The sequence below is a fragment of the Pangasianodon hypophthalmus genome, chromosome 23 (genome assembly GCF_027358585.1).
Source record: "Pangasianodon hypophthalmus isolate fPanHyp1 chromosome 23, fPanHyp1.pri, whole genome shotgun sequence".
NCBI lineage: Eukaryota > Metazoa > Chordata > Actinopteri > Siluriformes > Pangasiidae > Pangasianodon > Pangasianodon hypophthalmus.
Window position 1 is genome coordinate 4,956,543 of NC_069732.1, and position 19,515 is coordinate 4,976,057.

The 19,515-nt window shown below is 37.8% G+C and overlaps 1 protein-coding gene across 1 annotated transcript; it reads right to left on the reverse strand.

Annotated features, from left to right (window-relative positions):
• Positions 1–1,929: 1,929 nt before the first annotated feature.
• rdh8a (retinol dehydrogenase 8a) lies at positions 1,930–15,020 on the reverse strand. The gene is made up of 6 exons (XM_026945956.3): positions 14,728–15,020; positions 7,212–7,373; positions 6,840–7,019; positions 6,223–6,316; positions 5,939–6,122; positions 1,930–2,796 (listed from the first exon to the last, which is right to left on the reverse strand). The coding sequence occupies exons 1-6, from the start codon at positions 14,921–14,923 to the stop codon at positions 2,569–2,571; spliced, it is 1,044 nt and encodes a 347-aa protein (XP_026801757.3). The 5' UTR covers positions 14,924–15,020; the 3' UTR covers positions 1,930–2,568.
• Positions 15,021–19,515: the final 4,495 nt, after the last annotated feature.

Consider the following 19,515-nt stretch of genomic DNA (forward strand, 5'->3'; position numbering starts at 1 on the left):
CTGACAATTCATTCTCTCTCGCTTTTTCGGTTACTGTCTGTCGCTAAACTAGCAGCTTTATTATATATGTCTCGATTTCAGTCTTTATATTCTGAATGATTTATTTAACAGCAGCCAAATCTGTCAAAATGTGCTATAATAACCTCAGTTTAACATCTGACTAGTTCACAGCTAGCAAACTATTTTTATTGTAGGATATCAGTAACTGAGGCTGTTTTTATACCATCATATACTCTGAGATTTATTTAACAGGAGACAAATGTGTCAACGTGCCATAATTTTTCTTTCTAACATTAGCTAGGTTAGCTAACTATTTTTCCTGCTGGATTTCAGTATATGGGGCTATATTTTCATCATCATATTCATCATGCAGAGATTTTGCTAAGTTAGCTAACTGGCTAGTCAACAGCTAGCAAACTATTGTTACTGTGGGATTTCTGTATCTAAGTCTCTATTTTCATCATCATATGCTCTCAGATTTATTTAACAGGAGACGACCGTGTCAAAATGTACCACAATGTCCACAAATTTCTTTGCTAATATTAGCTAAGTTGCTACCTGGCTAGTTAACAGCTAGCAAACTATTTATAGTGTTGAATTTTAGTATTGAAGGCTCTATTCTCAGCCTTATATACACAGATTTATTTAACAGGAGACAAACATGGCACAATTTTGTTAATGAGTTGGATGAGCTATATTTCCTAGCTAACTTGGGACAACCAAAATTTTGCTTGTTAACATTAGCTAACTTAGACAGCTGAGTAGTTAACAACTAACAAACATTTTATTTTCACCATGGGCTTTTTTTTTTTTTTGATCTGAGGCTTTGTTTGTGTAATCAAACACTCTGAGATTTATTTAAAAGAAGACAACCCAAGATTAGCTAAGCTAGCTAGCTAGATTAAGACACATTCATCAGCTAAATGTTTCCTTCTAGCACATTGTGCATGTTCATTTTAAAAGCTTATTTAGGGGCAACACTAACTGAGCTAATGTGTAACACGTCTATGAATTTAAAAATGAATTTAGCACTGGGTTAATAACTTTGACCCAAACATTATTTTGTATGATTGAAAGCCATCCAAGAGGAGTTAAGGAGTACTATTACTATTATTATTGGTACTATTTTGCACAAAAGTGTCATTTCTACCCACAGTGTCTTGCCTTAAATATAATAATAATAATAATAATAATAATAATAATAATAATAATAATGATAAATCCAGTATTTGAATTACTTTAAAAGACTTCAGTAGGTACTGAAGGAAATCTGATTCACATTAATTCTCTATATTCTCAATGGGAGTAGAAATGAACAGATCTCGTTCTTTCTTCATGGTCATGAGCACATTTTCAGAGGCACAGCCCTTTCTCCCTTCAAGACCACAACAGAGAGAAATTTATGACGGCCCCTGTATGCTCCAAGACACGACACACACCAGAACACCCTGCTCTGAGACCTTCTAAGTGCTCCGATGGTTCAACTCTTGTCCTTAAGAGTCGGGTTCACATCGCCAGAGCTTTTTGTCATTAATGTGCAGTTCAGTGATGTTCAAATAATGCATCCAGTGTGCATCCCAGTTCTTGGAGCACTTTGGACTAAGGAATGTTTCTCATGTGGGAAGTTCAAATTCCTCCACAGAGTAAATATCAAGATGCGCCAGTGTGTTCCTTGCCAGAAAATGCTCTGCTGCTCTCTGCTGTTCAATATACAGTACTACACACACACACACACACACACACACACACACACACATAGTATGTATTACATTGTATGAGCACTCACACATAGTACATAACACACCCCAATCTGAACAACACATCAATACTTCAGTAAGTATTACGGTTCAATCTACACATTTATACCAGATCCATTATTCTGTATTTGTTGTGTTTGTATTTGTATTTGTAAAAGTACAACTTGCATGATTAGATTACATCCTGGTTTTATTTCAAAATTAAACCACATATAGTCTACAATATATTCTAAATATTCACATTCAATATAAAAAATATATTATTTCCAAATCAGGGTGGAGATATGACATAAACATAAGACAATATCAAACACAATACAATGAAGAGCTTAAACAGACTTTCACAATTGACTTCACTGAAATCATTAGTGCAAGCAGCTAATAACAAGCTCTAAGATTAAGACTTAGTCTTACAAGGATTACTTTTAAAAGGTGATTTTTTTTTAGACTGGTCTTGTTTAACTTCTGCTCCATTTTCTGATTTTAAAAACTGTTTTATTCTTGATTTCCCAATATAATATCAGTCCTCATAAATAACATGATAATTTACTGCTGATTCGCTTTAAAACCTTTAACTCTTTAACATCTTCTGCTACTATTTAGTACTATTTAGAATTTAGAAAAAAAAAATGTTTGAGTTAGTTGGAAAGTTGAATCTGAAGTATCAGAACAGAGAAAACAGGAACAGGAAATCGAGTCACAAAAAGTGAAATCCACAAATGCATCAAAATGTGTTCATATCAGTATCATATCAGTCTGTTCATTGTGAATGTGTGTGTGTGTGTGTACATGTGCATGCACGTGTGCATGTTCAGTCAGGTGATATGGTGCGTCTGCGCAGGCAGCTGCAGGTCAGGCATTTCAGGATGTTCATGGTGATGTGCATTAGGGAGCCAAAGTTAAACAGCAGGTTGTAGAAGGTGTGTACCGACAGGCCGCCTGTCTCGTCTGCGTACTTCATGGCCACAATAGGGGTGTAAAGGCTGTTAGTGAGGTTCCTGAAGCGAGGGTTGCTCGACTCGATCACCTTCTTAGTGCACTACAGGAAAAAAACAACAACTAATTATTAACTAATTAAATCTGATAATTACAACTACGACTCCTATTAGATGTTTATTTCAAAGCTTTCCATTTTCTCGTTCATATAACACTGTATTAGTCTTTTTTATTTTTCATTTTTAAACGGTCTCTTGCTTTTATGTTACAACATATTTCACAACAGGGGAAAACTGTATTTCCTTCTTCAGCCTGCTTTTTCTAGCCCTGATTTTTTTTTGGCTTAAAGGCAAGTACTTATCTTAGTGGTGGTCTAGATGCTGTTAAACCCTCGTCTCTATTCAAGAGAAATCTGATAGTTTAATTTAATAATCTCAATGAAAATCAACTTAAGTCAGTGCATAACCCAATTCTGAAGATGAAGAACTTTCTCCATGTAATTATTGATATAAGGTTTTTACTTACGTTGCAGACTGAAGTCACTAACTCTAAATTATGGCCCACTGAGAAACACCTGGAAGGCATTAACTGATGTTTTTTCTACTATAGAGGAGCCCTAGAAGGCACATTTCCTGCTACACTGTTATTTGTTTAGATGCTAACTGCATGTCCCTGGCTTTGTACTTGCACAATGACAATAAAGTTGCATCTAATCTAAAAGACAAAAACATGTTCTCGCATGGAAGAGCACCTGGAGGGCACTTCATCTTATGTTCTCACATTTAGGGATGCCTATAGGGCACTGCATCTTATTTTCTCCACTATAAGGGCAGCCATTAGGGCATGTCATCATGGTTTCTCGCACATAGGAGAATGTTACAGGGCACTGCATCACATATTCTCCACTGGAAGGGCACCCTAGAGGGCACTTCATCATGTTTTCTCAGACATAGGGCACCCTAGAGGGCACTTCATCATGTTTTCTCAGACATAGGGCACCCTAGTGGGCACTTCATCATGTTTTCTCACACGTAGGGGCACCCTAGAGGGCATTTCATCATCTTTTCTTGCATGTAGGGGCACCCTAGAGGTCATTTCATCATCTTTTCTGGCATGTAGGGGCACCCTAGAGGGCATTTCATCATCTTTTCTGGCATGTAGGGGCACCCTAGAGGGCATTTCATCATCTTTTCTTGCATGTAGGGGGACCCTAGAGGGCACTTCATCATGGTTTCTCAGACATGGGGCACCCTAGAGGGCATTTCATCACGTTTTCTCCAATGTAATAGTACCCTAAGGGTAAATCATGTTTTATCTACTGTAGGGGTACCCTAGAAGACCCCTGAGTCCACCAATGCTGAGAAATGCTGGTATTGCAAAAGAAAACTGCTACTGTATTAAGTGTAAACTAATAGAAAGTGTACTTAAAACTTACTTTGCTCCAAGGGTATGTTAGTACTCTTGTAGAAAACTAAGATGAATTTTGTCGTACTTCATTTAGATTTTTTTTTTTTATATTAAAAAATGTCAACACTACCAAACATAAAAAAGAACACTGGAAATACACCCCTAAACCCTCTGTGAAATATTTAGTAATATTAAATAATTGAATTTATAATATAATATAATATAATATAATATAATATAATATAATATAATATAATATAATATAATATAATATAATATAATATAATATAATATAATATAATATAAATACACTATATTACCAAAAGTATTCGGTCACCTGCCTTGACTCACATATGAACTTAAGTGCCATCCCATTCCTAACCCATAGGGTTCAATATGATGTCGGTCCACCTTTTGCAGCTATTACAGCTTCAACTCTTCTGGGAAGGCTGTCCACAAGGTTGAGGAGTGTGTTTATAGGAATTTTTGACCATTCTTCCAAAAGCGCATTGGTGAGGTCACACACTGATGTTGGTCGAGAAGGCCTGGCTCTCAGTCTCCGCTCTAATTCATCCCAAAGGTGTTCTATCGGGTTCAGGTCAGGACTCTGTGCAGGCCAGTCAAGTTCATCCACACCAGACTCTGTCATCCATGTCTTTATGGACCTTGCTTTGTGCACTGGTGCACAGTCATGTTGGAAGAGGAAGAGGCCCGCTCCAAACTGTTCCCACAAGGTTGGGAGCATGGAATTGTCCAAAATGTTTTGGTATCCTGAAGCATTCAAAGTTCCTTTCACTGGAACTAAGGGGCCAAGCCCAACTCCTGAAAAACAACCCCACACCATAATTCCTCCTCCACCAAATTTCACACTCGGCACAATGCAGTCCGAAACGTACCGTTCTCCTGGCAACCTCCAAACCCAGACTCGTCCATCAGATTGCCAGATGGAAAAGCGCAATTCGTCACTCCAGAGAACGCGTCTCCACTGCTCTAGAGTCCAGTGGCGGCGCTTTACACCACTGCATCCGACGCTTTGCATTACACTTGGTGATGTGTGGCTTGGATGCAGCTGCTCGGCCATGGAAACCCATTCCATGAAGCTCTCTGCGTACTGTACTTGGGCTAATCTGAAGGTCACATGAAGTTTGGAGCTCTGTAGCAATTGACTGTGAAGAAAGTCGACGACCTCTTTGCACTATGCGCTTCAGCATCCGCTGACCCCTCTCCGTCAGTTTACGTGGCCTACCACTTCGTGGCTGAGTTACTGTTGTTCCCAAACTCTTCCATTTTGTTATGATAAAGCTAAGAGTTGACTGTGGAATATTTAGGAGTGAGGAAATTTCACGACTGGATTTGTTGCACAGGTGGCATCCTATGACAGTTCCACGCTGGAATTCACTGAGCTCCTGAGAGCGGCCCATTCTTTCACAAATGTTTGTAAAAACAGTCTGCATGCCTAAGTGCTTGATTTTATACACCTGTGGCCAGGCCAAGTGATTAGGACACCTGATTCTGATCATTTGGATGGGTGACCGAATACTTTTGGTAATATAGTGTATTTAAGAGGTTAAATTTAGATTTCTCATGATATAGAAAAATGACAATATTGATTCAAAGGCAGAAACTGGAAAAAAAGAAAGCAGGTTTTAAAAATGGAAAATTGCCATGTATCAGGATTTATAATTACATCTTGGCACCTTCAAATGTAATCACAAGGTAATTAGAGATTCTTCCCCAACAAGTGTTTAAACTTGTTTCTTTTATGGAGGTTAATTAATGGTTTATGTTTTGTCCATGAATATCAAACACTCCAGACCACACCAGAGGTCTCAGCTTACTTTAGCTATGTCGTCTGGGGTCTGCCCCATTGCCTCGAAGATATCGCTGGAGGACGGCATGTACACGTCCTTGAAGTATCTCACTGTGTCTGCGTCTGCTCCCGGAAACTCCATCTTGGCCACTTCTTCCATCATCTTTGCCTCAAACTCAGTGTGCACGGGCCCAGGCTCGATCAGAGACAACCTGAGGGTAGAGAGGACAAGGAAGAGTGGTGTTCTCACTTTATCACTTTATCTGATGTATTTAGATCTTATGTAGCAGTGTGAGGAGCCAGTATACAGACTTGACATTAAACTTGAGCAGCTGGACTGCCAAGCTTTCACAGAACCCCTCGATGGCAAACTTGGAGGCCGTGTAGACGTCATTAAACACTACGCCTGCGCAGACGGACAAACACATATGTTCTAAGATATTAAAAGTTCAAGGCTACATCATAGGAAGTCCATAAATCTGTAAAGATGCTTTGAGATGGCACTGATCCGATGCCTAGGGTCAGTTACTGGACTGATACCAGCAAAGATGGTGGATTGGATATCAGAGAAAAAAGGAATGAATTTGATCCAAAAAATATTTGGAATTTTTTTATTAACTAAAAATGTTCACAGTATAAAGAGACTTAATTGTACTTTTATGTTAGGATTAAGTTTGATTATATTTATGCTTAATTATATTTATTATTTTTGCCAAAAAATCTGCCGTTTTGTGTGTCATGTTTTTAGCTATGTATTTTTTCAAGTATTTTTATGTGCTTCTGTTTAAAAATCATTTTAGTGGATTTAAAAAAAAAAGATCAAATCAGTATTGATATTCAAGATCTCAGTATCAGTATCCGAAAGAAAAAGCGGTATCGTGCCATCTCTATTTGAGACGATCTGTATTTTTGAACATCACCCACATTACCCTGCATGCCCATGACACTGCTCATGACGATAATGTGCCCTGCTCTGCGTCTCTTCATGTCGGGCATGATCTCTTTAATCATGCGCACGGTGCCAAAAAAGTTGGTCTCGAACACCATCTTCATCTGGTCCAGGCTGATGCTCTCCACAGGTCCGAGCAACCCCACGCCTGCATTGTTTACTGCAGGGAGAGATGGAGAGGATGGATGGCACCGTGACTGATTAACAGTACTAGGTCAAGGACAGTGTCTGCATGCCTGTGCGCTAAAGTTAATGTGTAAAGGAGACGCAGGCTTCCATTATAGTGTCTGCAGTGCAAAAACCAGTGACATGCAGTCAATAGCTGATGCCAGTCATTACAGGAGAGACTTACTGAGGATGTCGATGTGTCTGTCTTTAACCCTGTTGATGCACTGCCTTACTGAGTCATCGCTGCACACATCCAGAGCTTGCAGTATCAGAGTGTTTCCAAAAGCGTCTCCTGCTGCCTGCACCAGCTTATCCTTCTTTTTCAGGTCCCGCATGGTGGCGATCACTTAAAGCCAGAGAGAGAGAGAGAGAGAGAGACAGAGAGAAATGGAGAAAGGTGAATGACCAAATGACATTTTGGCATGGACATGCGTAGTGACATTCTGAGTTCAGCAACTTAAGTCCAAAAGTTATGCCACTATTTACATGGGGAAAGTTTCTCGTATTCAGACTCAGGTTACGCACATGTTTTCTGAGCTCCCTGTGCCACCTCCCACATCTCTCTTAAGTAAAAAATCCGACTGTCTACTCAATAGTGTCTAGATCACCACCTTTACATACAAGCACTTGCCTTTAAACTAGAAAAAAATATGAGAGATAGAAAATGTGGACTAAAGAAAGGAATAGTGTTTTTTCTCTTTGCTGTCAATTGTAATATGAACGCAAGAGACAATTTAAAAAAGTGGAAAGAAATACATGAATGCAAAAAAGACTATGACACGCAAATAATAATCTAATAATAATAATAATAATAATAATAATAATAATAATCTAAATGGACTCTTGGCAATAAATATTGCTAATAAATTGCTGCATTAATAGTCATAGTTGTTAATATAAACACTGATCATTGCAAAATTTCTGCATTTCTCATTATTCAGCAGCTTATATAAAACAGCACTCTTATTATCCAGCATGTCTTATTAAAATCCTTTTAATTAGCTATTTTGAGATGCTGAATTAATAAAATAATGGCAGTGTTTTGGTTCATTCAGTGCCCTTCTCCTGTAAGGAAAACATGCTTGTGGTTTGAAGGATAAGCTGACTGAGCACTCATCTGCTACCCTTACAGCTCACTTCATAATTTGATCCATAATTTGTTCCATAAATAATTCAGTCCTCATCATAAACAATGTCTCTGATTAAGATGTTCGCGCATATAACTCTTAATACGGCCATTAGATGTTACACAAACTGCTGTGTTTATGCAGCAAATTGTTCTCAGTAGGCCCTTTGTATTGGTTTATCCCCCCCCACAACCACACACCCACACCCACACACACACACACACACTTTGTTTAGTGCGCACCAGTGCTAATTACATTAGGGTTGGAAGATAAACAGTTGAGCCGAGTGGATAAGCACTGAGCTGATCCCCTTCTGCACTTTGAACCTTTAAACATTAACCTAAATCACACTACCTCATATCCATGAACCCATTTACCTGCAGAAGTCAAACAGGGTAGTCCATGATTAGCTGAAATATTACATGATGGGTAGGTGATTGATAATAAACAGCTTTGCATTATTTCACTTGGTAAACAGTTTTACATAAATGAGGCAAAATACAATTAAGTGTAACTGTGTGGATCTTTGAATCATAGTTATACTGAGTGTTTAGTATAATCATAGGCTGTAACTGGGGTCAAAGAAGGCTAGACATGGTCAACAATCATAAAACAGGTACACACGTGATACTAAGAAATACAGAAATAAACAAAGGGAAGGAAGAATCACAGCTCCAGGATCCTATGTGTGTGTGGGTGTAGTTTCTGTGCATGTTCTTTCTGTGTCCTTGTAGGTTCCCTCTGGGTTCTCTGGTTTCCTCCAACTGTCCAAAACAAGCCTGTAGGTGGATTAATGCAATGCAATTCAATTCAATTGTCATTGTCACAAAGCAGCTTGACAGAAATACAGATCTAAAATTTACATTTATCCTTAAAGAGCAAGCCATAGGCAACAGTGGCAAGGAAAAACTCCCTGAGATGACAAGAGGAAGAAACCTTGACAGGAACCAGACTCAAAACGGAACCCATCCACTTCTGGGTGACACCAGATAGTGCGATTATAAATCATTTAACATTAGCATTAGATTTTAAACTTTAACTTTAAATCGTATCAAAGTGAAGTTACCAACTGTTCAATGATTGAGACTTGAGTGTAAACTGTTCTTTGCCTCTGCAGTCTTCAGTGACTCTAAATTGCTGCTAGGTGTGAATGAGTGTGTGGATGTGTGTGTATGATGCTTCTTTGTGATAGACTGGTGTCTCATCCAGGGTGAATTGTCCTGCCTTATGGCCAGTGTTCATGGGATTGGCTCCAGATCTATTATAGCCATGACCAGGATAAAGCAGTTACTAGACAGGAATAAATAAATGCTAATGTGTGTATATATGTATACACACACACACACACACACATATATATATACAGTATATATAGCATGTATTCTCAACTTTCTCTCTCTCTCTCTCTCTCTCTCTCTATATATATATATATATATATATATTATATTATTATATTATTTGTATTATTTTTGTCCACATAGCATGTATTCTCAACTTTTAAGTAGTACAGATTCCTTTTATTTAACATGAATAACATATGACTACTATTTAAATTGTGTTTGTGCCATAAAGGAAAAAACTAGCAAACTGACACACACTACTCTCCTGCTATGTGAGGATTTGTTTGTAGAGTCTTGTTAACATGGAACTTGCAAAAAATGATGTCTTAGCAAGTCTTGAATATGGGCAAATCTATCTAATATTTCACATTAAGAGATTGTTATTAGAGATGGGACCGAGTCGATACCCAGCACTGGCGTCAGCAAAAAATAGTGGATCAGATTTCGAGGGAAAGAAAAGAATGATTTCGATCTGTAACAAGTCTAGCCTGAAATATCAGAGAATTGCTTATGGCACAAACAACATAAAGCATGTTGAAGTAGGCCATGTGTTAATAGCAGTAGCTATCTGGTCTAACAATAACAACAACCAGTGAGCTAATCAACAAAGCAAATATGTGGGAGTTGCTCTCACATCAGCTGTGTGGAAATATTACACATTAAATGTCGCTTTTTTTTTTTTTTGGAAAAGATTTGTTGCTTTGGAACGGGAAATGTTTACATATAGAGACTTGATTGTATTTTTTTTAGGGGTTTATTATATTTATACTTTATTATTTATTCATATTTGTAATCTAAGTGAATTTTGTGTGAAAGCATTTAACTGAATCAAAAATATATAAGTGTATTTATTTGTAAGTGAAGTATTAAAAAATATTTCAAAGCTTAGTAGTTTTTAAAGAAAAAACATCGGCTGAGTATCAGTATCAGCTGATACTCAACATTTCATTACTGAATAGAAAAAGTGGTATCTTTAATTACTATAAATCAAATATAATTTTATTAAGCCTGTTTTAGATGCTTTTATTTATTTCAACCTTTAAATTTTCTTATTCTATTGGCAGATAATTTTGCTTAAAAAATTCCGCCAAAAGAACAAAACTTTTTCAAGCTTGCAACTAATAAGAAATGTCTAGAAATAGGTTTGATAATCATATATTTAGTGTACTGTAATCTTAGGAATATAATAATAGGAAATACTAGCTAAGTGTAACTATACTCAAGATATTTTCACTTGCTAAGATGCATTTTTTTTGCAGTGCTTCGTGTGTTAATAAGGTCCGACTGGTGCCAACAATCCCAGGACACACTATAACCACCGGTCACTGACAAAACCATGACAGTGCTGCTCAGGTAGTCCTGGGATTTGAGCTCACAGCCTTTGGGTCATTGGTGCAGAACCTTATGCGCTGAGCTACCTCTGCCTTGTTTACTGCAGGTGGGATTTAGTGACTGTCCTGTCATTAAGCTGTTAAGCAGCTTTCTTGTTTTTCTTCTTCAAGCTGCTGTATCCATTCTGGTTTACTTTCTGTGCTTCACTGCAAGCATCTTATCCCCCAACCCCCAACCCCGGAGGTGCGAGGCAAACACGCTAACTTAATCTTATCTAATTTTTCAATTTTACACAAAAGTCAACACTGTGAGTATAATGCGGGCCAGTGCGAGTCCCATCATACTTTCTTCTTCTGAACAACTGTGAATGCGAAATGATCAGCATCACGTTCATCCTGAAAGAATCTGAACACACGTGAGAGTGCGTTAAAGCTGGAGTGAACAAACCAGGCACAGCTTTAACATGCTACAGTGAACAACCACACCATTATTCGAGCTGTTATTGTGAAATAAGACTTAAGACGGATTAAATGTTGCTGAACGGTGTCTCACAGTGATTTTTTTGTTTTGTTTTGTTCTGTTTAATTCCCTTCAGCCTGCACAGATCATCTCCTGCGTTTTGCCATGTTTCTCTGTGAAATGGGTGGAAGTGTTATTTAGGAGTTATTTTGTCTACATTCAAGGCTACAATTACAGTGTGTGGTTGGATAAGCTGCTCTCACCATGTTTAATTAACATCTATTTGGCTGAATTAACTTTTCCAGTGTTTGTTTGGGGACAAATGGACTGAAATGAACATCATAGCTCATAGTTTAACCTCATAAGAATTCATTTTTAGACACTGAAAAAAAATTATTCAAAATTCTAAGAATTAACTCTTGAAGTTCGGCCCAAAGCAAAGCAGAGTTACTGTTATCATCTGGAAGATTTTTTTTTCCAATAACAGCGCGTCCCTTATTCCTTTATTCCTCTTATACCACAACATTTGCCCAAATATTATATTTTTTTATTAACCAAAAAATGTCATATCATACATTTATCTGTTTATGCTAACATGAAGTAACATATTAGAGTAAGCACAATAATACAAACTGTCAGAGCTGCTGTTAATAAGAAAATTTAAGAAACTAAATCAACTCCTTCTGAGCAGTCAGAATCAAGAATTCAACAGCGCTGTAGAATAAAAATAAATTATTAAACACTTTATGAGTCAATTAACCCTCTACATATTAATTCAACCCTTTTGGTAGTTAATTTTGACCTTGTAATTTAATGCTGAAGGAGTTAATTCAACACTTAAACGTGCAGATGTTAAATGATCACTGTGAACATTTATTCAATCCCATATTTGTTAATTCAACACTGTAAACTTTAATTCCACCCTGCAAGAGTTAATTCAGTCTTCTAGGTTTTAATGCAACACTGCAAAGGTTAAATGAACCATGCAGATGATATATTAAAACACTATAAACTTTCATTAACCACGAGTGTTCACTCAATCCTGTAAGTATTAATTCAGCCTGTACACACTGTATTCATAAAACACATTAAGAGTTAATTCAGCTAAATCCTGTAAGTGTTAATTCAATCTGTACAAACTGTATTCATTCAACACATTAAGGGTTAATTCAGCTCAGTAAATGTTAGATCATGCAATCCTTTAAGCATTACAACCCTGGAGACAGGCTACTAATTAAACTCTATAGGGGTTAATTTGAAGTTAGTTCATCCATTTATGTGTTAATTAAAAACTGAAGGTGTTAATTCAACCTTTTGGCTGCTAATCCAACATGGTAATATGTAGTCCAATGTTTTATGTATGTGATTTAACAGGTGTTAATTTAATCCTTTAAGAGTTAATAAAATCCTGCAAAAATGTATTCAACCATGTAGGTGTCAACATTGTAAACATTAATTTACTAATTAAGTGTTAATTAATCCTGCATGTATTTATTCAATGCTGTAAAAGTTAATTTGACCCTGCATGTAGTAAATACTTTGGGGTTAACTCAGCCCCTTCATTGCTAATTCAACACTAAATGTTCATCCCATCCTATAGGTGTTAATTCACCACTGCCAGAGATACTCTAGTGCTGTAGATGTTAATTTAACTATGGATGTGTTACAATGAACTATGTAGGTGCTAATTTAACCCTATTATTTTGTGTCGATTTAGCACTCTAAATGTTCATTCAACTCTCTAGGTGTTAATTTAACACTTTAAGTTGAATGAATGAGTTGAATGAACATTTAGAGTGCTAAATTGACACAATTTAGTTCAATTTAGTGTTAATTGAACACTTTAAATGTTATTTCAACCTGTAGTTGTTAATTTATCTATGTAAGTGTTAACATTAACTATGTAGGTATTAAATTAACTCTTAAAGAGTTAATTAAACCCTGTTGGTGTTAACTGAACTATATAGGTGTTGAAATTAACTGGGGCGGTGCTACTTTAATGCTATAAGGACTAATTCAACCCTGTAACACTTTAAGAGTTCATTCAACATTGTAGGTGTTAATTTAACAATGTAACTGTTAATTTACCCTCGAAGCGTTAATTTGACCATGTAGGTGTTAAATTAATTATGTAAATGTTAATTTAATGTAAATTTAAAATATATTATATTTAAAATATACTATGTAGGTTTTAATTTATTGCTTAAGAGGTAACTAAACCTGTAGGAGTTAATTTAACTACATAAGTGATAAAAGTAACTGTGTAAGTAATTTAATGGTTTAAGAGTTTATTCAACCCTGTAGGTGTTAATATTAACTATGTAAGTGTTAATTTAAGGTTTTAAAGAATTCATTCAACCATGTAGATGTGAAAATTAATTATGTAGGTGTTAACCCTTTAATAGTTTATTCAACCCTGTATGTATGTATGTATTAACACTTACACAATTACACAACCTCTTAGGAGTTAATGAAACCCTGCTCATGTTTATTTGATACTATAAGAGTTCATTAGACCTTGGTGTTAATTTAACCATGTAAGTGATCAGAGTAACTGTATAGGTGTTAATCTAGAGCTTTAAGAGTTTATTCCACTCTCTAGGTGTTAAACTAATCATGTAGGTGTTAAAATTAACTATGTAAGTGTTAATTTAGTGCTTTAAGAGTTTATTCAACCCTGTAGGTGTTAAATTGACACTGTACAGTAAATCTGAATCCAACTTCTTAGGAGTTAATGAAACCCTGCTCATGTTTATTCCATACTACAAGAGTTCATTAGACCTTGGTGTTAATTTAACCATGTATCTGTGCTATTTTTAACCCTATAAATGTGGATTAAACTCTGAGGAGTGTGCTGTATGAGGTAGTGTTCCAGATAAAGACTTCAGAGTGCACACTCTCTCTCTTGTCCAGGTCTCCAACTTTGTCCTTTTCCCCAGCACACCCTCGGGCGCATTAGACACGCCACTAAAGTCCACCACTGGCGGCCATAAAGGGCGCTTTGTGCTGGAGAAGTGGCTTGTTAAAGAGCTGCCAGTGTCTTTATGAACTCCGCCGCATCGCCGTCCCCTAGAAACCGACCTTTCACATGCTAATCACCGCAAACCGGGACCCGCCACTTTCCTCGGTGCAAAGATCGCAGCTCAGCCGCGCGCGAGAGCAAGTGAATCTGCGCGAGGATATGCCTGATGTCGACCTTTGGCGTGGAACTAAACCTATAAACACCAGAGTTCAGCTCGTGCGCACGTTAAACTTGCGTGGAAATCCTAACGTAGTTACCATTTAGTTACAAAAGCACCATTAAAAATAAACGCAGGAGGTTTCTTTCTTTCTTTCTTTTCTTGTCTTTCTTTTTTTATTGATTCAATAATAAAATGTGTAATGAAGTTTATAAGGGGGTTTAAACAGTCGCTTTCTGCTACAGAAGAGAGAAAGAGATTACCATGGTAGCGCTTCTGCTCGTCTTTGGCCAATAGGACGGCGATCCGCAGCCCGATCCCGGAAGAACAGCCGGTAATGAGGACCACTCTCTGGCTCGCGCTCGCCATGACCACGTCGCGCGCTGCTGACTCTCCGCTCCGGGCTCTCTCTCTCTCTATTTCTCTCTCTCTCTCTTTCTCTCCTTCTCTCACACACATGCATATACACACACTCTGTCACTCTCCCTCACACACACACACACACACGCACATGCACACACCGAGCTTAGTCACCGTGAGCTCAGAAACTAAAGCGGATCACAGCGCGAGGGGCCCGCGGGAGCGCGCGACATGGTCACATGGCCGAGAAAATGCACGACCTATGATTAATGAGCACTCTAACAAGTACACCAAGGTCACATTGTAGGTGTACAGTTACTGACTGTGTACTGCATGCTCAGCACATCAGTGCCACTGAGATGCAAGTGTGTGTTGTGCTGGTGTGTGAGTGTATGAGGTGTAGCAGTGTTACTGCACTTCTTTACACACTGCCTTCCTGTAGATGTGTAGTTCAAGACGAAGTGCATCCTTTTTCATTTGCTATGTGTGTGTGTGTGTTCGTGTGTATATGTGTGTGTAACTCGTCCACTACTAACCCTTCATCAGTTTCGCTTTCTGACTGGTTCCGTGCTGAGCTCGGGTCACTGAGGGGCTTCCACGTTCTCCTCGTTGGCTGTGTGGGTTTCCTCCAGGTTCTCCAGTTTCCTCCAGGTGGATTGGCTACGCTAAATTGCTCCTAGGTGCGAATGTGTGTATGATGGTGTGCTGCGATGGACTGGCGTCCCTTCCAGAGTGCATTCTCACCTTGCACTCAGTGTTCCATGGACAGGCTCCGGATCCACGATGGCCATAAGAAGGTCTTACGGTTACTGAAGATGGTGTGATGCGGTCTGCCTAAAGTTACTGTTACCGCCCTAAAGTTGATTACTTTCCAATAACAACACTTCTTGAAATGATTTCTTCCTTAACAATTTCCAATGATTACAATTTCTAACATCATACTTTTTATCTGTTTGTCAGGGGTGTTCAAGTAAAATTTCTGCAGGTCCAGTTACACCAAACTCCTTGCTTTCAAAGGTCTGAATGAGTGACTAACATGACTGACATGTTACAGACAACAGGTCTCTTTTAGTGCTTAAACGTTTGTGGTTTGTATAGTTTATAATTAAGACAATTTAACGTGGTTATGTTATATTTTGCTTCACATTACCTCTCCTGACCTGACCAGTATCATGGACTCTGAAACAGAGGCATGTACACGACTGTTTATTTATTCCTACTCATTTCCTACTACTTGGTTCGATTTTCCCAAAATATAAACAAAACAGTCATTTCAACCACTGTGACTCAGATGAGGATAGAGCAGTTAGTGAAGGGGCAGTGGTGGCTCGGTGGTTGGACGCAGCTGGGTCCCTGAGCATGATCCTTAACCCTTGAGCATGCCCTTGAGCATGATCCTTAACCCTCATCCTCTCACTTGAATCCTGTCTCAATTGTAAGTTACTTTGGCTAAAAAGCATCAGCCAAATGAGGTAAATGTAAATCTAAAATCAATAAAAGAATGTGGTAAAGTGTCATACAGAGCTGCGTGAGCAACCTGTACATTCCCATGTTAATGAACGTGTGCTTTCTTTAACCCACAAACTTCAGGCTTCATATCTGAGCACACGGACTAAAGTAAAACCCACCCACACTCGTGATATTATTTGTCCAGATGCACAGCTCTACTCTGAACAGATGAGATGTCTGTTTTGATCTTGTTTTGTTTTTGTTGTTGACTTTTTAAAGAAACATGTTGTCACTTCACTAATCAGACCAGAAGGGGTAAAAAAACATTTAAAAAAATGTCTGTAGCTAGTCTCTGGTCCAATGAGCTTTCTTCAGCTAAATAATTTACATAAATGCATTTGATTAGATAAATGACAACAGAAGATCTGTGACACAAGCCGAACTGGTTTATGTTTAGAATCACAACTACGAACAGTTTTTTCCCCCCAAAACGTTTATCTGCTCTGCTACAGTACTTTGTCAAGTACTTGTTTCTGTCTGCTGAAAGACTTTGCTCCATCTGGACCACGGTCCACCACAAAAGTATGAAAAAAGTTCCTGTTGTCATTAATATTATAGCAGCTATAATCAGTCGTTGCCTCACTCTCTAAATTAATATGACAAAAAACAAGCAGCTTGTCATGTTAGCAAGAAACGGCGAAGCACAAAGTTCTGAAGACTTTCCTGCGTTAAAAAGCACTGACACTGGAGACTCCTTCCTTAAATGTTAAATAAACAGCTTCTTACAGAAAACTTCACATATCAATATGAATTTTTGATATGAATTGATTCATATCAATGATTATATAGTTTTCTTTCTTATATGATGATATGTTTTTTAATCTGTTTATTATTAGGCTTCTTATTATTAGTTATATGGAGCATCTGTTATATCAACATCTTCTGAGCAGACACAAGAGGTAATTTATCAATAATCCAGATGTTCTCAGATAAGATTTGTAACGCATAGAATGTTTAAAAAGCAGTATTGTGTAGAATAAAGCCCTTAAACAGACACAAGGTGAATTGATCCGTGAGGGTTAAAGAAACAGAGAGAGAGAGGTGAAAACGCACAGTCACATGCAATCCTGTGTGAAATTGAGATTAATTAAGTAGACTTGAGTCCGAGCACAGACTGACAGAAGCTATTGTCCTCCTGAAGCAGCTCATTTACGCCCCGAAACTTTTCAGCATTCTTCTCTTTCATTCGCAACACAGAAGGCCACTGTCAAATCACACACCCACCCCTGAGCCAAGCGGAGCAGGGAGCTAACGAGAGCCTGCAGCGCCGCCTGCTGCCACAACACTGCAGGAGGATCGGCTCATGCATGACTTTCTTTTATTTACTTCAGTAACAAGTTGCATTCCAGAAAAAAAGGATTAAAGCTAAACAGACTGTAAAGAAGTTGGTATAATAAATAATGAGCGAGTTTGTCTATCAAACACACGTGACATGGACTCGGCATTGAGGCTGATGAAATGTGTAGTGGGATTTTTTTCCAGCATTGAAACGAGCACAAGATGCTCGGGTGCATGTGATGGAGTCACCAAGCCCTAAGAGGTCACACACTCAAGCCAGGACTTGTCGTGTATGTGTGTGTGTGTGTGTATGTGTGTGTGCGTGCGTGTGTGTGTGTGCACTGTTGCCCCAGCTGCAGAGCAATAAAACTGAGTTGTAACATAAGAAGCAGGAAAAAGGAACACAATCAAACACATTCATGCATGCACAATGACAGCCACTTCACTCCTCACTTCCCTGCCCTGTGTACAGGTACAGAGGATTCCCTTCTGCTCATGGGCTCATTACAAAACAAAAAAAAACATTAGGAAGGACTTAGGATGTCTCTCTGGAGCAGGGATGATGAGGGCTCATGTGAAAATGTATATTTGTATATTTCTACAATCATCACAATCATCTACAATCTACAGTCATAATCAAAAGAAGACTTAGAATAGAACAGAATAGAATAGAAAGGAATTTAAAAGGAATGGAATGGAATAGAATAAAATACAATACAATAGAAAGGAATATAACAGGTCAGTAGAATAGAATAGAATTGAATGGAATAAAACAGAATAGAATAGAATAGAATAGAAAGGAATATAATAGCTTGAACTGAACTGAATAGAATAGAATGGAATAGAATATAACAGAATATGATGGAATGGACTTCTAATAGAATAAAAATGAAAATAATAGGTCTAACAGAAGTGAGTGGAATAGAAAGGAATAGAATTAAACAGATGTCTAATAGAAGCGAACAGAATTCTAGTAGAACAACAAGAATAGAATAAAATAGACTAGAATATGATAGAATACAATGGGATATGACAGGATGGAATAGAAGGTTACGATATTATAATTCCAATAGAACCGAAAAGAAAGTAATAATAATAATAATAATAATAATAATAATTTGTCATGAAGGATGTGGGTGGCATTTTTCCCCCCGACATAAACAGCACTTTTTGTTACACACATCAGATCTGATCATCATGGAAATCTGACCTTCTTCCTTAAGTGCCTTTCACTTGCCCGAGGAAAAAGTGAACAGGTGTGTGTGTGTGTGTGGGTAAGAAAGAGAGAGAGAGAGAGAGAGAGAGAGAGAGAGAGAAAGAGAGAGAGGGAGAGTGTGTGTGTGTGTGTGTGTGTGTGTGTGTGTGTGTGTGTGGGTAAGAAAGAGAGAGAGAGAGAGAGAGAGAGAGAGAGTGTGTGTGTGTGTGTGGGTGGCTGGGTGGGTAAGAGAGAGAGAGAGAGAGAGATTAGACAGATGAGGTGGGGATTAGGGAGAAACAATCCTTTCAGTTACGTCACACTAATTAATAGAAAGAATAAGAAATGGGAAATTATTATTGATAGATATTAGATTTTAGGCCATCTAATATTATTGCCAGCAGTTACTGAGTGTATTTCCTATTTGCATCAAATAAATATAATTATCATCACCTATAATTGCACATACAGTCTTTTTAAAATTTGTTTTGTCCAGCTTATTGTGTATGATGCTTTATAAATGATCAATTTTTCTCATAAACCTCGAACCAGGAGCGCAGATGTAGCTGCAATCCACATCATTTCAGAAAAGTTGACACGTGGAATTTTCTTATTTTTGACCTCAAGCTACAAAGTAGGAAAAACATGAATGCCTCCATGAAAGCTTGTCTTTCGTTTGCTCTATGCAAAACCAAAAACTAGCAACAAT

Coding starts and splice junctions, on each gene's coding strand:
- rdh8a (XM_026945956.3), bottom strand. CDS start 14,923: ATGTGTGTGAGAGAAGGAGAGAAAGAGAGAGAGAGAGAAATAGAGAGA. Junction 7,374..14,727: donor CGAGCAGAAGCGCTACCATG/GTAATCTCTTTC, acceptor TCTGGCTTTAAG/TGATCGCCACCATGCGGGAC. Junction 7,020..7,211: donor CAGACACATCGACATCCTCA/GTAAGTCTCTCC, acceptor CTCTCCCTGCAG/TAAACAATGCAGGCGTGGGG.